This window comes from Onychostoma macrolepis, chromosome 05 (genome assembly GCF_012432095.1).
Source record: "Onychostoma macrolepis isolate SWU-2019 chromosome 05, ASM1243209v1, whole genome shotgun sequence".
Classification (NCBI taxonomy): Eukaryota; Metazoa; Chordata; class Actinopteri; order Cypriniformes; family Cyprinidae; genus Onychostoma; species Onychostoma macrolepis.
Window position 1 is genome coordinate 37891587 of NC_081159.1, and position 20530 is coordinate 37912116.

Genomic DNA, 20530 nt, shown 5'->3' on the forward strand with positions numbered 1-20530 from the left:
AAACGGTGTTGGGAAGGTTACTTACTTTGGAAATGTAATAGGTTGAATAAAGATTATAATAATTTGTTTTAAAGCACAGCCACCACAATATCAGGCTTTAGCACCTCTTTTTACTTTGAGATAGTTTTGAGGTTTAAAATGCAATTAAATAGCTATGATACTGTCTTTGAAATCAAATCTTTGCATAGCTATGAAACACTGGCATCTAACAAAGCCTATGAAAAAAACAGTTCATCTTAAAATAAAACATATACATAAACCCAAACAGGAAATAAAACAGTTACTGAATAAACATGTGTCCTATTCTGTGTCCTAAACTCCTCAAAAAATGGTGTCTCATAATTTATAGCAGTCTGTGAAATTTATGAAAGAAATCGATTAAATCTGTGTGTGGGTGTTTGTGTGAAATATATTCAGATGTAACCCCCTTTGTAATCGTTAACATTTTCATATGTAATTCAATTATACATTTTTCTCAGTAACTGTAATTAATTATTACAATTACATTTATTTTGTAATTAAATTACGTAATTCCGTTGCATGTAGTTACTCCCCAACACTGGATGTATCCATATATTTTGAAGGGATTTCAGGCAGCAACAAAATTCTAAAATGCTTCAGATGGAAATTGCTAACTGACATGGAAAACACCGATTTTAAACATTCGCGTCAGAAAGATGATAAAAGTGCGCGTCTGTTTAAGCACCTTGGAGAACGCCAAGGCTGACAGAGCTCATTAATATTTAGAGCCGTGTGATGTTACGCTTGAAGCGTCGAATGAAACTAATATTCATGAGCCAAACCTTCATTGGTCGGCTCTCTGCCTTGCAGCCAATCAGTAGGGCGTACGTCGTTGTACGTAATTAATATTCAAAAGGCACACCTTTACCATAGTAGTATTCGTAATTTTGTTATGAAGCGGACCGTGATGGATGCTAAAGCCGTGCTTATTAATACAGTGAACGTTTTCAAAAACCAAGGTGTCTTACAGCATATCTGTGCTTGTGAATTGATCTGAACTCCGTCTGTAGACCGCAGCGACTGTGAGCGGGATCTTCTCCAGCGGTGAGAGCTGATCTGAGGTAGGCCAGGTGATGCTTCACATGTGGTTTAGGATTAAAGATAAATCTGTCAAAAAAAACTACTTTCTGGGATGTTCTCACTTGTAAAAAAAAAAAGAAAAAAAAAAAAACGATTTAAAAATTGGGTAAATAAAGTATTTTTAAAAGAGTAAAAATGCAGAAAGGTTTCTTTTAGGGCTAAGGTGTGGGTTAGATTGTACTATTTATAGCTAGCCTAGCTGTATATAAAACAATAGAAGTCTGTGGAATGATACCTGAGATAGTTAAACGTGTTTCTGTGTGTCCTTTTTCAGTAAAATGTGAAAACTGATATGAATTTATGCAAACGAATCTATACCATTGTGCCTCCAGTTATTGAATTCTGGGGTGACTCACAATATTTCTAATTTTGCTAATCAGTACCAGGTCAGACATAATTATAGCTGCTGGAAAGGGTGAATCAAAATACCTTGAGATGGGGGATTAGTAACATTAATAACATTGCAAGGCCAGTTAATTGAATCAGTGAAGACAACAAGTTGATCTAAACTGTGAAAAATGGTGTAAAAAAAATAATGCAGTGCTGTAAATGGTCACAAAAATAAACTGTCACCTAAAATCTTTGTTGCTAAAAAAATCAAGCCTATTTGTGAACAACTACCCATTTAGAAACCTAAATGATAGAGCATTATGCCGTTAGATATCCACACACACACACACACATACACTTGTGCATGTCTAAATATATCTGACACTGTTTTCACAGCCTACTTTGAACCTACATCTGAAGCTCACATCAGTTTCTCATCCTGCTGTACGATTAAACCACACAATGCCTTTGAACCCGAGTCGCTCCAGAGCAAAGGATCGCAGTGGCAGCAGCAGTGTTCTGGGCTGGCCCGAGTTTCTGTCCCTGAACGTCCCGCCGCGAAATAGCAGAGCGTGGAGAAGATCCGGCCAGTCCAGGTCCCAGCAGAACCAGCAGAGCGAGAACCCACCAGAGCCGGGCGAGAGTGTGAAGGAGCGCAGAGAGGCGACCAGGCTGCCGGATGAAGACTGCATGCTGCTCAACCCGTCCTTCAGAGGAATCGCCATCAACTCACTGCTGGCCATCGACATCTGTCTGTCCAAGCGTCTGGGTGTGTGCGTACACACCACATCCTCATGGGGCAGCATACGCTCGGCGGTCACTCTGCTAGCTCTGACGGGTCACGGCATCACGTGGATCTGTGGGACTCTGGTGTGTCTCACTCAGAGTAACACGCTGGCTGGACAAGAGGTCCTGATCAACCTGCTGATAGGTGAGACGCTCTGCCAGTCTTATTTTAGGACTTAGGTACTATTACACAGCACTGCATCTCGAAACAGCATCGAATGATGCTGAGTTAAAAAATATCAATAAAAACTTCCATCACATAGTTTTTTCACAAAATAAGAATGAAGATTTTTCAAATTATATGTATGTATGATTATTTGTATATATATATAAATGAATATGTAATTATATATAAAATCAGGATTAGGCATCAAGTAATGTCATACATGTGAAAATGGGCTGAGAATTGATCAAACAGTTGTAATTTGGCTCTGAGGAACACAGGAATCATGTATTTGTGATGTTTTTCTGCTGATTAATGGAGAATACAAGGCTTCTTCACCCTGATGGATATCGAATGCAAAAACGCTACAAAATGCAAAATATTTAGTGAGAAAGTGTGACGTTCTCAAGCAAAACAGACACTATTTTTGGAATCGGCAGCCAAAATTAGCTAGAAATTATTATTGGATTTCAGCAAATATGATGCAGGGCAGTGTTACAATTTTTAATTATATATATTTTTAATTTATTTCAGTTTTAGTAAATTTTGCTGTGTTTTGACATTTTTAGTAGTTTTCTTTTTCTTTTAAAATATGTCTATATAGGTTTTAATCATTTCAGTATTAGTTTATTTCAGTACATGAAGTTTTTAATATTTTATTTCAGTTAATATTTATTTTATTTTAAGTAACAAAAATGTTTTTAATGGTTTTAGTTTTAGTTACACTTAAGTTCACATTTAGTTCATACTTAAGTATATTCTTTTAGTAAGTACTCTTTTTCAAAAGGGTCTACAGTCTTACAAAACATAAAATTGAAATATCCCATCCTGGAAATGGAAAAATCCACTTATAATGTTATGGAAATGGCATGTTTTTGAAAACAAAATAAGATGTGCATGCTATACATGTGACAATGAAAGTCTCAGATGATTCATGTTGTTACTCATGAAGAACATCACATATGTGCTGCTGTGTGTATTTCATGTGCTTCATGCTTTTTATAGATGTTCTGTAGGTCTAAATGTCCTGATGGAGACACACTCAGCTCCTCTCTATCATATTTTTTACCTCTCTTTCAGCGCTGATTCTTGATGTCCTGACTGTGGCTGGGGTTCAGAAACTGGTCAGGCGCAAAGGACCATGGGACATAAGTCCCGGCTTTCTGGACTGTGTGGCTCTGGACACGTACTCGTTCCCGGCTGCACACGCCAGCAGAGCGGCCATGGTGTCCAAGTTCCTCTTGTCCCATCTGGTGCTGGCCGTCCCGCTACGGGTCCTGCTGGTGCTGTGGGCCGTCCTGGTAGGTCTGTCCCGCGTTCTGCTGGGCCAACACCACCTGACGGACATGGCGTGCGGCTTCGCTCTGGGCTTCCTTCACTTCAGTCTGATGGAGACGGTTTGGCTGTCTTCTGGAGCCTGTCAGACACTCATCTCCATCGGGACCTTCAGCTGGGGCTCCGTCCGTTAGACTGCAAACACAGAAGACGTATGTTTACATGCTGAGTCCAGATGCATAATCCAGTATTTGTAGGATTAAACACATATTGCGTCTCAGTCTTTCAGATCAGATGCACAATGTAAAGGACAAATGCAGTCTGGATTTTACATGCTGGACAAAACAAGCTCCAGTCGCATTATCAGGTCTATTAGTTATGATTTCAGTCACTCTCTAGTAGTGTTTACATGACGCTGAAAAGATACATTCGTGCTTGGGTATTTTTATATTGCATGCAAAAGCACTGAATTTTACTGTACAGTTGAGTTTGGATTCTTTTTCTGTCTCATTTTCACTTCTTAATTCTGCAGAACTGAGATCTTATAGGGGAAGTTCCTTGGAAAGAAAGTAATTGTTAAAAGTGTTTTTGTCCTGATAAACAACTGACATTTTTAGAATGTCATCAACATTTGAATATTAGTTAATAGCAGCACCAGTGTAATTTTGAAAGAAAAATGAAAAAGTTTAGAATTAATTATAAGAACATCCGAAGTGAAAAACCCATTTCTTTTTTGTTTTGTGATTTAAAAGCTCATGCATTTAATGGTAAATTTGTGTGTAAAACACAGTTGTGTGATACCCATGTCAAATTTGATCAAGACTTACAAACAATCAGTTTTCCATCAAGGTGTATTTATTTCAGGATGTTGCGTGTCTGGTTTTCTTTGTGTGCATGAATTAAGTTTGACATGTTTTGAATCAGTATTTTTTGTAATATCAATCAGTACTGTAATGTCTCCTACAATATTCAAATGATCTGTTGCCTTTGTATTTGACATCAAAATGAACTAGTGAAATGATACTGTACTGCACATATTTGTACTACAAAATTAAATAACTGATTGTTACATGAGACCTGTGACGCTCTTTGCTGACATAATCCATAATAGCGCTTCCTCCAGTGAAAAAAGTGGTCTGGTCTGAATCAGGAGAGAAATCTGCACAGATCAAGCATTGTTTTCAAGCCAGCCAAAACAAATATGTGGGTGGATTTTGATGTGAGAGACAACAGGAGATTGCTGGAGGAAGCTTTATTATGGATTATGGATTTAAGAAGTTAAGAATGTCTTGATGGATTTGTTTTTTTTTTAAAACACAGATTTTGGCTTCACAAGATGTTAATTGATGGACTGAAGTGGTGTGGATTACATTGTGACGTTTTTATCAGCTGTTTGGACTCTCATTCTGATGGCACCCATGCAGTCACTGTTTCACCACCAATCAGCATAATATAATTTATTTGTGTTTTTGTGAATACTGATGTTCAGCTGTGGTTTGTGTAGACCAGCCTCATTCCTCCAGTGATGACGGAGATGAAGTTTCTGCTGGTCTCTGTTAGATTAGAGTATCAGTGAAGGACAGATGATTCTGCAGCACTCATCAGCTTTAATCTCTCCTGTGTTAGGGGTGGAGACGTGTACAGGAAAGTACGTCTACACAACACTGTGACGTCACTGTATCATTATCATTTTCACATAAATCCTTACTCTTAAAGGTTTTTAATATTAGTAAAGCTGCTGTGTGTAGAATACAATAGAATGAACTTACTGTGCCATGAGATTGTGTCAAGCGTCTGAATCATTGAGGAAGTGAGTTGGTTTCCGGAGAGAAAGGCTGCTCAACCATCAGTCTAACTGAACGAACTTCAGCACACAAGAAAGAGGCAGTAGTTTCCAAAATATCACACAAATAAAACCAGCTGAACCCTTCTGAAAAAGAATATGCATTTGTAGTGTACTAAAAGAGAGACACTTTCATGACACTTTTGAAAAGCACACTTTGTAGTAATGTCAAAAAAAGTTATGCTTAGAAGCACTTTTTAAATCATTAGTTTTAATCTTTTGTTGTGCTTTGTGTTGAATAACATCCTAAAACACATATAAAGTACTTGATTTGAACTGTAGTGTGTTAACATTACATTTAAAGTTTGTATATTTTAAATGTAGGCCTACTAAATTGCGACTTCCTCAATGAATGTGTAAATTCAAATATATTTAAATACATACAATAGAAATTACATTAAAATATATTTTAGTTTTTTCATAAATGCTTGCAGGCTACTACTTTTTAGAATTACTTCACACTTTAATATATTAACAAATATTTTTTGTGTATTTCTGTATCATTAAAAGTTCTATATAAAAAAGTTTTTTATTATTAAAAGTGTTTTTTACTATTCTTTATATATTAACCTAAGTGCTAATCCGCATGAATAATAATTTAAATTGATCTAGATCACATTCCGTAATCAACAGGCCATAATGAGTTATGTTCATCTATACATGTTTTTCATGTAAACATGTGCTTACAGATCGTTACATTCTTTTAAAACAGCTGAGAAACATCTCCACAGAGCTGCTGTTTGTGACGGTGAGGTCTGACCACATAAACTCTGTCAGCGGGGCGTCCAGATGTCCAGAGCGCTTCTGACAGCAGCATTCTGCTCACAGACAGCGGTCCAGATGGACACGACAGGAACTGAAGATCAGAGCACTTTATAGAACTGAGAAACTGCTAAATGAACCACAAAAATGGAGCTGAAACACCATTAATCATACTCAGCTGACAAGTTCACACACATGCGCTCAGGCTGTGGTTCTGACGGGTTCAGCTCATTTGACTGATTCTTCTGCCCTCTAGTGTTTAAAAGTGTTTGTTTATAAGCTTTGAAGGATTTAAACTCCGATATTTTGCTTCAACTGAACCACGTCGCATTAGAAGTGAAACAGCAGGGCCAGATATGAAACAAAACCACTGAGCAGCTGGACACATGTCTCTCATGACTCCTCCTCACCGGTGTTGGGTAAAGTCACTTTTTTTTAAAAGTAATGCATTACAACATTGTGTTACTTAAAAAGTAACTAATTGCGTTACTTAGTGACTTTTTATGGAAAGTAACTCATTACATTACTTTTGCATTATTTTCTCTCAACTGGGTTGGGCTTGCTTTAAAAAAAAAAAAAAAAAAAGAAGTTCCATTTTTGGCACTTTCACACCAAAAGTGAAATGCTTCACTTCAGGCTGAAGGAAATGTAAATATGAAGTAATTTTTGCTTATTAGTATATTTGAATTGGATCATTGAATGTCAGCAGCAAAGACCTTGGTTAATAAAATGGGATTAAATACATAAAGGGGTCATCCTAGCATTTGGTGCCATTTGAGTCCCCATGACATAATGTGGTATATTTTGTGTAAAAATGGGCTAGTACTTGTTTCTGAATGCTCATCTTACAAAGTTACTGCCCCTCTACCACCCTTTCTAACACAATAAATATGTACCCAAAATTCATGAATTAAAAATAATTACTTTTATTTTAGTGCAAGTAGGCTAAACTGCCATGTCCCCAAGTAGCTTGCAAAATTTCAGCCACAAATATAAGTAATAAAAAATAAACAAATTCCAAAATTTTCAATATTGTTGTGTATTCTTATTTATAATATTCCTCAACAAAATATATTGTTTGTTATTTATACATTTTTAATGCTTAAAGTCTATAAAACATCCCTGAATTGAATGTCCCCCCTGTTACTCTGATGGAAAGTTCCTCTGAACACGCCCCTTGAATGTTTCTCTAATAACATGACTCTCAGGAAGTATAACACTTTTTGGTGGCAAACTATATACAAGAAGCAGAGTAAGTAACAATTCTTAATTCACCCTTTTTCAGTGTTTTAGAATGATTCACTGATGTGGTAAAGCATAACATGTCCACTCTGTTATGCTTATTTATAGTGGAAACTGATATTTTTTTTGTAATTGAAAATATGGTTAATAAACAGGTTAAAAATCTTCCTCAGTGATCAATGCACACAAGCTTGTTCATCAGATGAGTAGAAATGGCTGACTTTAGCATAAAATGACCCTCCTCCTATTACTGTTGCACTGTAACAGGGTGGACATATTGTAACAGTGGATGGAAAAAAGCAGATAAATAGGTGTTTAAAGCATGTATTGGTACTTATAATGAACTTATTGTGCATTTAAAAGAAAGAGTTGCTTAAATGGTATGCATGTATTTGTCAGAAAATGGCACTGTTGTCTGCTGAAGAAAAGCAGCAATGCTACAGGGCTCATCATGATGCAGACCCTGAAAGAAGACAGATATACCTTAATAAAAAGGAGGAAAGGTGGAAAAAGGACATAAAGAAAGGAAGAAGAAAATAGTGTTAGATGTCAACTTTGCTGATTAGGTAGAAACCTACCCACACATTGCCATTACAATGTGTGTGTGTGTCTCTGTGATGTGTGTGTGTGTGTGTGTGTGTGTGTGTATGTGTGTGCTGGTATTCCCTGTATTATGAGGTCCAAATGTTTCCACAAGTAATAACAGTAAATTTTGATCATGTGGGGATATTTATTTGGTCCCCATGAGGAAAAAACTTATACTTTAAGTCATACAGAATTAAATGTTTTGAAAATCTAAAATAACTGAAGTTTTGTGTGAGGGGTAGGTTTAGGTGTAGGGAGAGAAAATACGGTTTGTACAGTAGAAAAAAACATTACTACTAACCATTACGATTATGATCTATACAGGTGGAGCTGGGGAAGGTGGAGGGTTTCTGAAGCGCACTGCAACTGTTACAGCAAGCACTAGCCAAATATTTGAATGCTGAGCAACAAGCTCATTGGCTGCTAATACAAAAAGAACCAATCAGCTGAGCCATGTAATATTGATGTCATTAGGTCAGACTGAGTTTGACCTATCAGACTGTGCCATCTAGAGTTTCATTCCAGAGCTTTGGATGTAAGAACAGCTTACTTTAATGTGATAATATGTGATAATTTTATATACAGAACCATTTATCTGTTGTAGTGATTGTAAATTGTGACAATATGCTTCTCATATTAGGCAATATGTTGACATATACTGTTTTTTTCTTTCTTTCTTTCTTTCTTTCTTTTTTTTATATTAAGAAAATAAGTTCAACAAATAGTATGCGTATCTTTCTGGTTACTTGTAGGGAATGAAATGGCAAAATGAAATAATTTAAAATGGGGCAAAAATTCCATTGAGATTTCTTTTTGTTCTAAAGAAATTTGTTTAAATTACACTGTCTTAAAATACAATATTTTTTCAAGATAATGACTGATTATGAACACTTTGTTAAAATACATTTGCAGGGTAAAGAGAGGGACATTTTAGCTCTTAGAAAATGTAAATATTAAAATAACTGTTAATTGAGATGACAATGTCCTGTAACAGGGTGGACATTTAGCCCTTGCACATGTGAAGAATTTCATGAAAGATTATTAAAGAATAATATCCTGAGCTGGACCAATATATTTTTCTAATAGTATAACAAACCCTTCTTCAGATAAAATGATTACATCATTTATATAGATATTTGTGTTATATAACATATTTAACTATTGTAGTTTGAATTTCACTGTTTTTATTCATTTTGAGAAATACTGTATCTGTTTTTGTGTAATGAGTATATGCATGTTTACATTTAGTCTAAGCATCATGTTTACACAGCGCACACAAAGCCTCTGCACTTACTCCCAAGAGAGCTGTCAGTCAATAAATAGGAAAGCAAAGTATCTAGCTTACTTATTTGAAAAAGAAACTTAGATATTTTCTTGCAAATTAAAAAGTAATGCGTTACCTAGTTACTTATTTTGGAAAAGTAATCTGACATAACTCGCGCGTTACTTGAAATGCGTTACCCCCAGCAACTGACTGATCCTCAGTCTCTGTTTGTTCAGAGGAGATCTGACATGTTTCTCTGCACTGGATTTCATGGAGAAAAACGCATTTCGGAGTCGCTTGCGTTCAGAATGAGAAACGTGCCTCTACAACTTTAGATGGATTAAGCAGGTTGTTTCTTTTAGGTATGTTGGGAAAAGAAACATGAATTGACTGAAATATTGATATTGTATGTAAACAAAAAGCTAGGGCTGTCAGTAATAATTGCAATTCATCTTATGTTTTCCAAACCAAGACTAGAAACTGATCAGTGAAGAATCACGCAAAAGTTGTGTAGAGTTTAGTGCCATTAAGGTAGAGGATTATGTCTTTTTCTCTCGGTGAAACAAAAGTTTAAAAGTTATTTGAAACATTTTGTTAGCTGATGCTAACTGGCTAGCTAATTAGCTACCTGATGCTAACTTGAGGTATTTTTTTAAAATATAAAATCCAAATATTTTTATTCAACCAACTAGTTAGAATACATTTGATGGAAAAACAAATGATTTGATGTTCAGAACAGAATAACTACAGTAATATCCCATTGCCCGCTGGGGGCGTTTTACGCCACTAACTAATTATATTTTTCTTAAATAACACGTACTCCCTATCTACAGGCCATACTGTTCTCGTATCATATATATAACTGTGATGTTTTACAAAACAACAAGCTTTAAAACACTTTTTGTTTTTTACTGTTGAAAATTAGATCATTTACTGTGAAATCAGTTTTCTTCGGTACATCACCAGTGTAAGCTTCATCGTGAAAACTTCTACATCACTATTGCCATAGTTACAATAAAAACTTATCTTGATTTTATCTTGTGGTTATTTTGGGAAAAATAGTAGGGGGGCGTTTTCCCCCACTCTACCCAACTGATTTTAGAGTTGATTAGTTGACTGTGTTTGTGTTTGTTCAGTAACAAACCCACCTTATAATAAGTGTTTTAACTACTGTGTACTTAATTTAAATGAATGTTAACTACATGTTATATCTATAAATGCACTGTTGACCTCTACACTTTAAACCACCCTGAAACCTAACCTAAAGCTACTTATATGTATAAATAATTTATCTAAAGCATCAGCTCACATACAGTTATTTTACTGACAGTCTCAGCGGAAATCAATACATCTGCATTTAATTATGTAAAAATTAGTGTTTACAAACTGAAAACATATTTAAGTTTTCGCAGAAACATTGATAGTAACAGTCATGCTTCATAGGCACAGTATTTGTGTATTTCCTTAATGTTTATTTATTTGTTATTATTTGTGAGAACTGTGTAGGAAACCTTTTTGGATGATTTGCTTTGTGAATGTGGCCCAGCTGGAATGATGTTAACTATGAGACCACATTACCTTAATTAACCACAAAAATTATCAACCGTCATCATTTTCTCTCCCTCATGCATTTTCAAACCTGACAGACAAAAAATACAATATTTTGACAATGTTGGGAAGCAGTTTTGGTGACCATTGACTTCCACTGTATGAACAAACAACACTTTTTAAAAATGTGAACATTTTTAAAACAAATTTTACAAATATTTCATGTTATAAAGAAGAAAAAGTCACTCAGCTTTGGAACAACAAATAATTTTTAATTACATTGTAAATTGTATGAAACACAAAAACAGCAGGCTACCATTACAGTGGTCACTTTTGGACAAGGAAATGTTACACTGACAGTAAATGAAGAGCAACAATCACACACTCTTGATGTGAGTGTAGCGGAGCATTTCTACCACGCACACGACATCTCAGACGCCGCGTCACTGTTGCGTCTGGTGCGGACCGGAGACCAGCCATACTCTGATTGGGCGTCATCGGTCACATGACAGCGGCCCCAGCGGCCAGTGCTTCTAAGCCCCTGCTGTTTGACCCGAAAGCTGCGTGGCTTGGCATTCATCTATGGGAATAACACAGAAGAACCATTTTTAGCCATTACAATACATCATTTTCCTGCTGCTCCCGAGTTATCAGTCACATGACAATTGCAGCTCATTTTTTTTTCAATCCAAGAACTTAATTGAACAGTAGAAATTAGAAAGGAACAGTATTTACAATTTCTTAGCCAAACAACAGACATGCATCATAAAATAAAACCAATAAAATAAATAAATAAAAGAATCTATATGTATGAATGAATGAATGAATACAGGAGGAAGAAAGATGGAGGGCTTCTTCTTAAAGTTCAATATTCTCTATTAAATTACAGAAATTCAAGGCATTCTTTCTCATTCATTTCAGTGATAAGAAATAATGACCCAGTTCCTTATGTAGAAATCTGGTGATGTTTTCAGGAATCTGCTCTACAAATTAATTGGAAATGTGCTTGACTGTATTTTCATCTTGTTTTCCAGTACAAATATCTAAACATTCTCAAACAAGAAACATTTACTTAAGAAGACTTAATAATAATAAAAACTGTCATTGGATTCAGAAAAATAGATTGAATTCAAAGGGAAAAACTACATTTTATCTTGTGTTGAGCAAAAACAAATAAATGAATAATAATGAAAATCATTTGATTTTTTAACACTTAATTTTAATAAATTTTTAAGTAAACATGACTTAATAACTGATGTATATTTGCTTCTCAGAAAAATCTCGATTTAAGAATGTTTAGATATTTGTACTGGAAAACAATATAAAGATACATCATTTTTTTGCAGCGTATCCAATACACATCTGCTCACTTGCTGTAGTTCACAGTGTGGACATTCTGTCGTAACGACCGTGTTTCTGAGGGGACTTGATTTGACAGACCTGCACAAAGACAGTGGTGTTCATCTGTAGCGTCTCCACGCGATCGGTCATCTGTGCGAGCCACTCCATGTGTTCAGAGATACACTGCTGCATATCATCATTATTCTGAGGACAGACACAAGCACATCAGATGCTGCTCATCCACAAACACACAACACTACTGAGACACAACGATGAGAACAGAGAAACAAACCCCTGATAGAGCATCTCTCAGGTCCATGGCAGACAGACGCACATGCTCCAGTTTATCAGTGTGTTCCTTGAGTCGGTCCTCCAGCTCCTGCATCATCATCAGGCCTTCATCTGTCTTCAGTGCGTCTCTGCCAGACATTCCTCATGCAGACATACACACAGGGTCAAAGGCCGTGGATGTGGAGGTGTAATATGAAAACCGGTGCATTATGCTTTCAGCTGCCAGTTGCACCAATGCACAACCGCTTGCAAAATGACAAGCTATAATGCTTCATTATCACCGTTTTATGGTTTTGTTATCCACAGCTGTCAGATTTGTACCATAAATGTCACAAAAATTATATAAACTTACATCACAGCCTTTTCATTTACAGTTTTCACACACCAATGTTATAATTGTACAACCTGATTAAGTTATAATGGTAAATAACAGAGGTGATGACTGCTGACATATCAAAGATAAATGGTTAAACACTTTCTCAATAAAAGTGTCTTACACTGTATTAATTACGCTGCAAAAAAAGTTTGCAAACACGGTCCCACTTTATATTAGGTGGCCTTAACTACTATGTACTTACATTTAAATTAATAATTTGGTGCAATGCACTTATTGTGTACATACATGTGTTTAAATTGTACTTATATTTTTAAAAATACCTATATGCAATTACATCTCTAATTAATTTCTGTAATTACATTTATAATTACACTGTTGACCCATCCCTTACACCTTAACCCACTCTTAAACTTAACCAAACCACCAAACCTGTCTCTAACCTTACCCATATTCCACCTCAATAGAATAGCGATACAATATGAACACAATAAGTACATTGTACTTATTTTTTGATGTAAGTACATAGTAGTTAAGGCCACCTCATATAAAGTGTGACCGCAAACACTTTACTTATGTATTATGCATTATCAAGACATTTATAATAAAGGTCTGCATTGTAATGCATTATATCTTTTCCTAAGGAATAATTTATTATTATTATTATTTATTATTATTTAGGAATAATAATTGACCAGCACCTGTCTTTTAAAAAACAAGTAAGAAGGATTATAAATAATGTTAAATTTAATCTAAATAATTTTAAAAACATCAGGCATCAATTGTCTCAATCAGCTGCACTACTTTTTGTACATACTTTGATTCTCCCTCATTTGTCATATTGTATAACAACATGGTCACAGGCAGGTGCGACTGCGCTTAAGCCTGTGTATTCTCTTTATAAACAAGTTTTGAAAGTGCTAGACAAAAAAATCAAGGGACCATCATTATTGTACTATTTTGAAAAAGTTTAATTTTGATAATTTTGTATTTTACAGTGTATGCCTGATGTATAAAATTATTCATAATCTTGCTCCCCCTCCTCTTAGGGGGATGCCTGGCCCATAACGGCAGTGCCGGTAGGACAAGAGCATCTGCTAGGGGAGATTTAGTACCGCAGTATAGAAAAACAGTCTTTGGTCAAACAGCGTTCTCGGTTAGAGTAGTGAGGTTATGGAATTCCTTACCTACAAATATCCGAAGTATTGACAGTTTCACAGTTTTTAAAACTAATCTTAAGCATTGGCTACTATCTGAACAAATCTGTAACCATTAATGACTGTGTTGTAAGTCCTGTGTTTTTTCATATACTGTTTTTATTCATTTTATATTTTGGATATATGTATTGTGATGTTTATGTGGTGTATATGTAATATTGTATGTTATTTTATTTGTTTACCTGCCCAGGGACAGCAGATGTAAATTAGCTATTAGCTAACTCTGGTTCAATTACTTCTAATTGTGCATTGTCCCTGTAAAAATAAACAATAAAATAAATAAATAAATAACTGTAACCAAAGTTATAATTATAAAAGCATTATAATATTTGATGGTTTGTTCCTACATTATATATTTTCTAAAAGTGTAATAATGAGTAGATGAGTATACCATACATTGCATTATAAGGTGCATTAGGACACATAATGCATTAAAACTACTTGTATAATGCATTTTTCTGATCAGATATTTCACAGACCGTGATTTAAGCATACACAAACATTTTCGGCATGGATCCGGTAACACAAGAGTGTGAAAACAATAAACGCATTTCTGCTAAATAAAGTAAACCTTCGCTTTGTACAATCCAAAACATTTACAGCACGAGCTGCAAAGTTTCATTGTGAAGATTCGCCAACAAACAAAAACTTCATGTATCTTATGTATATAAGATACATGAAAAAAAAAAAAAATGAAAGCACGCGATAACGAGCTCAGACCTGCCCAAATACACACACACTCAAAGAAACTCGAGCCTGAAGAAAAATAAAGTTCAAATAGGATCCGGCGGTGTTAAAACAGCTCGTCAATATGCACGATACTCACTGTTCAGACAAATCGACTCCGTTTTTATTCCGTGATTGTGCTGTAGATCCGGAGCTCACGGGAAAAATACACGGAATTCACTCACCGAGCCACGTCACCGAGCCACCGACTACACACCACACACACACACACACACACACACACACACACAGCGCGCGCGCCCTGTGCACGTTGGATAAAAACATCTTCCAAATGTAAACATGTAACATTTCATATAATTTGATTATAAAAAGAGCATTTTTCCCCAAAGTCTAGAAAGTCTTAAAATAGCTCATTCCCAGTGCATTGACTCGATGTGTTATGGGTCTCTCTCAAAACTAACGAATTTTTACGTTTTGAATTCAGTTCATTTCTCTCCCATGAAAGATGGTATTAATTCACATCTTGACAATACTAGTCATAACAGACAACAATTATGGAATCTTCATTATGGAATTAAACAAAATATCTCCAATAACCATTTTATTATTGAAAAGTGTCTACAAAGTATGTGATAAACAAAAAAATGAAATGGTTTCATTTTAATGTTTACACCAAAAACAACATCCAATGATTTGATAGCTTCTGTTGACCTCAAGTCCAATCAGCTGGCTCAGTTTGGTAATGAGGATGTGGAGATGCCAGAGCCAGAGGAGAGGGCTTCCTGTTCTTCTGTTTGCAGACTTTTGCAGTTGAAGTACTTGTTTTCTGGCATGTTTGCGTCGCAGGATCTTGGAACAATTTTAGTTATAGGAATGCCTTTTGGGGGGACTAAACTAGCTCCTACTTCAAAGTAGGGTCTAATCCAGCGTTTCCCAACCACAGGTTGTTAGGCGTGCTGTGGAAAACTATCAAAACTTTCTATCTACTATATTTCGTTATTATTATTATTTTAAATCAATGCAAATAGTCATCTTTATGTCTGTTTGTGGGTTTTGCAAATATTAAACAAATGAAAAGCATTCAAAAAGCTTGTGACTAAACCATTCGACCACATGAACATTTAGACTACGAAAGCAATCCAGTCAATTTAGTTTTTTTTACTACCTCTGAAAGAGGCCAAGAGCGGACAAGCTCAAAACGTTTCAGACCTTGTTTACACATTTATTTAGCCCCAAGCCTAATCAAACACATCTGAACCAGCTAATCAATGTCTTCAGGATTGCTAGAAAGCTTCAGGCAGGAGGGTTTGATCAGAATTGGGCAGTGTTCCATTTTGTTTTTTATGCCCTTCCCTTGTTAACTTCCATTTCGTTGACTCAGATGTGCATCACAGGTTACGCTGAATAAATGCCAACTACTGGTGAAACCATTGCAGTGGGCTGATCTGGAACATCCTAAGCCCTTGATCACTTGTTCCAGTCCGTTTTTTTCGTCCGTCATTGATTACGTTGCATGAGTGCCCACTTCTGGCGGAACTCTTGGAATAGGCTGATCTGGAACATCCTAAGCCCTTGATCACTTAGAATCAGCTATACAGTTGGTTTATTGTTTACATTTTCCCCCTTTTTTTGGTGCAGTTTTGGTGCAATCTATTTTGGTGCAGCATTCTATATGTATTATAGGTATGCTTGGGCTGTTATAAATGTTAAAAAGCGGGGATTGCCCCAAGGTGAAGTGCTTAGGGAAGTTCGCGAGTGCATGTCTAAAAGTGAAGTGGAACACAGCCTTGGAATCCGCTATGGAGTTGATCTATTATAAGAATTTGTTTGATGCATCATGCTATATGTAAATATTCTTATAATTTAATTTTATAAATTGGAGTTGTCATGGAGTGGCCTAAAGTGTACATATGAAGTATACTCGCTCCCTTTGTCAAAATTGATGGCTCAAAGGTCTGTCCATATATACTTCCCTTGTCCACTTCACAAATTGGAACACACTTCAAAATGGCAGTGGGGATTTTGAGCTTAGGGAATTTGTGAGTGTCACTAAAAACGATGTAGAACACAGCCCCAGAAATTAATAAGAGCTGGAGTTGAACTCAGGATTACAGGATTTTGGATCTTGAGGGCCACGATTGCTCAGCCCTGCAAGTAGCATGGGCACTCCAGAAGCATGTTGGCTGCAAATCTGATAGTGCCATCCAAAGCTGACTGGTTCTGAAGCATTCACCTGGAAAAAAACTGTTGCACCGCTGGTATTTTGAGGCTTGTGCATCATGATACTATGGTAGCACACCCACCCACTAGTCCAGGGGTGTCCAATCCTGCTCCTGAAGGGACAACATCCTGGCAAGGTTAACCAACACACCTGGAAGATTCTAATGAGTCTGAAAACCTTAAATAGCTGGTTCAGGTATGTTTAATTAGGGCTATAGCTAAACTCTGAAGGTCAGTGGCTCTCAAGGTTTGGACACCCCTGTACTACTCACAAGCACTGTACATTCTTCAAAATCAAAGTTTGGAGAATGTAAAGCATATATAACCCGACAAGGTGGTTTCAAGTCACTTGTTGTGCACATTTTGGGCATACAGATTCTGTGGGGCATTGGCAACTTATTCCTGAGAGCAATGCACGTAGAGGAGTTGGTGCCAAGGGACAAAGCACTTTCATAATCAATTACATTTCCTGACTTATTATTGAAGTGTAATAGTAATATTTTTCTCTCTCTGGTTTTGCCATCAGTGGCTACATGTATCTGAGGCAGCAAGTGCATCGCATTATAGCCTACGCTTTCATCAACTTACAGCTATATGAGCACTTGAATAAGTTTTTCTTCTTGTTTAATACATTTGACCAAAATCTCATTATATAAAGGATAAGGCGCTATATGCACAGGATATTTAAAACGTACAAAAGTCTATTTACTACAACTAGACGACAAATGCTTCTCTGCTCTTCAAACACACATTAAAAAAAAAAAAAAACATTAGCCTTTACAGACATACATCTAAAAACATTTGAATATTGTGAAAAAGTTAGTTTTTTTGGTAATTTATTTTAAAAAGTCAAACTTTCGAGAGATCACATGACCCTTCAACAGCGATGCATGTCTAGTCCTTCGCTCTGCTCACTTTGTCAAATATTATATAATCCTGTCAGTAAATTTCGAACCACTCTCTATTTAACCCATCATGAATACTTCAACAGTCAAAGACAAGCGGAAAAGAGAGATTGAGCATTCGCCAACAAAGAAAAAAGATTCCACCATCTCTCCAGAGAGGATCTCGATGGTGCTGTCGCTAACGGTATCAAGCTAGCACTTAAAAAGCAGCAAAGTACTTTGGATTCAGTTGTGGCCTCGACAGTAAGAGATGTGGTAGACTCTGTACTGACCCCAGCGTTGCGTGACTTGCGTGCGGACATACAAGCGACCAACAATTCAGTTAAAGAGCTAAGAGCAGAGCTTGAGGCACTAGCTAGCGTGGGCGAAGCAGCCACGTGACCGGGTCGGTTCTGTTCAAGCAGCTGCACGTGAGGATAGGAGGACAGTCACGGACTTAAGAAATCAGCTGGAGCAACTCACTGAGAAGATGACGGACATTGAAGATAGGAGCAGGAGAAATAACGTGTGACTGGTGGGGTTTCCGGAGGGGGCGGAGGGCTCCGATGCAGCTGGCTTTCTCAGAGCTAATCTTTCCAAGTGGATCCCTTCCCTGAAAGGCAGTGACATCGAGATTGACCGGGCACATCACGTGTATGACGGAAGGAGAAACTCGGCCGCGTACTCTCATCTTCCGTGTACTAAGATGGCATGACAGATCGGTGATCCTGAAAGGTGCTCGGCAGGCATATCCAGTGAAATGTACGCAGGACAATGTCACGCTACTATTTTTTCCCGACTTTAGTCCAGCCACAGCTGCCAGGAGAAAGAGCTTTAATCCAGTCTTGAAGAAGATGACAGCACTTGGTCTCCAGCCCTTCCTCACCTATCCAGCGGTAATTAAACTATGGCACAAAGGTGAGCAGATGATGTTCGACTCTCCACAGAAAGCGGAGGATTTTATCAGCTCACTGTCACAGAAGAAGACATATGCTGCAGCTCTACAAAGCAACGGGAAAACAGTGGCCACCATGTCCATCTCTTCGGCCCAGCGAGAAAAATTTAAAGACTGGGATGGAGGCGATTCCAGCTGCCCAGGAGAGGATAATAAGGTGGACATGAACACTTGTTAAATCTCCTTTTCTTCCATTCCAAGGGGGTGCTTATCCTTGTTAACAGGAAGTTACATTTAACAATTGAACATACCGGAAGTGATGAGGAGGGTAGATTTGTTTTTATCCGTTGCATAATACATAATAATAGGTTAGCATTGGTCTCTATTTATGGTCCGAATGAGACAGACAGTGCATTCTTTACAAATGTTTCCAAAACTCTACTTGAACAGACTGATTGCTCATTAGTGGTGGGTGGTGATTTTAATGCTGTAGTAAATCCTGCTTTGGATAAATCTCAGTCTGATACAACAGTCAATCCATCTTCTAAATTACTGAATAAATTGATCACTGAGCTCAACTTAATCGATCTTTGGAGAATTCAGAATACTATTTTTTTTTTTACCTATTTGGACATTACCATACATAAAAACATCCATAAGATTGCCAGAGACAATTTTAATAGTATTCTAGTTAAGGTCAAAAATTACATCCAAAGATGGAAGAATCTTAAAGTCTCTCTTCAAGGAAGAAGTTAAGATGAATTTGTTACCTTGATTTAACTTTCTTTTCTCTATGCTACCACTCTCTCCCCCTCCAGGTTACTTTAAGGAGATCAACTCCATAATTTCTCATTTTGTCTGGAATGATAAATGCCCCAGAATCAAACTTACCACACTACAACATCCTAATCGCGCAGGAGGACTGGCTGTACCAAATTTTGAACTGTATTATTGGTCGTTCCAGCTTAAGGCTCTTCATAATTGGGTTGATCCTCAATTGAACGTTTCATGGAGAGTGATTGAAGCTGACAAGGTTAAACCAAATAGACTCCAAGATATTTTATTTACTGGCACAGGAAAAAAAGGTGATAATTATAAATTTGGTCCGGTTGTGGCTAATTCTATTAAAATCTGGAAAACGGTTGAATGTCTGATAGGAGGACCCTTCAAATTTTGAAACAGTACACCTTTATGGCACAATTTTAATTTTGTATGTGGAAATCATCCATTTGTCTTCTTTAGGTGTAAACACGTGCGGTGATATATATGATAACCAGGGCCTCGGTTTATTTTAGACATATTTTGTCTTTCTTCAATTACGTTCTGCTCTCAAAGCGTATGGAGTTCCTTGGGCATCTCCCATTTCCTCTCATCCTATGCGGGATTGGATTGCACCATCTGTTGGTCGGCCGTCTGTTTCTTTAATATATAATATAATTACAAAACCTCTTTCTATTAAATCTATTTAGAATCGGGAATTATCTGACCTTAATTTGTCTGTCGACTGGGAGAGAGTGTGGTCTAACCTCAGCTTAACATCTAAAAACTTGGCTCATCGTCTTATTCACTTCAAAGTCATTCATAGAGCATACATAACTCCTTACAAAAGATTCAAAATGAAACTACAACCAAATTATAACTGCCATATATGTAATACTGCATCATCAGGTACTTTTCTGCATATGTTTTGGGAGTGTCCTATCGTCATTAATCTATGGACACATGTAAACCTGGTTTTATCCCAGGTTTGTGTCTTCTTAAT

General features: G+C 36.7%; 1 protein-coding gene across 1 annotated transcript; it reads left to right on the top strand.

The window, feature by feature from the left end:
• The first annotated feature begins 768 nt into the window (after positions 1-768).
• Positions 769-5729, top strand: LOC131540934 (inactive phospholipid phosphatase 7). Its single transcript, XM_058776345.1, has 3 exons — positions 769-1082; positions 1828-2362; positions 3461-5729. Exons 2-3 carry the CDS (start codon positions 1894-1896, stop codon positions 3847-3849), a joined length of 858 nt encoding a protein of 285 aa, XP_058632328.1. The 5' UTR covers positions 769-1082; positions 1828-1893; the 3' UTR covers positions 3850-5729.
• Positions 5730-20530: the final 14801 nt, after the last annotated feature.

Coding starts and splice junctions, on each gene's coding strand:
- LOC131540934 (XM_058776345.1), top strand. CDS start 1,894: ATGCCTTTGAACCCGAGTCGCTCCAGAGCAAAGGATCGCAGTGGCAGC. Junction 2,363..3,460: donor CCTGATCAACCTGCTGATAG/GTGAGACGCTCT, acceptor CCTCTCTTTCAG/CGCTGATTCTTGATGTCCTG.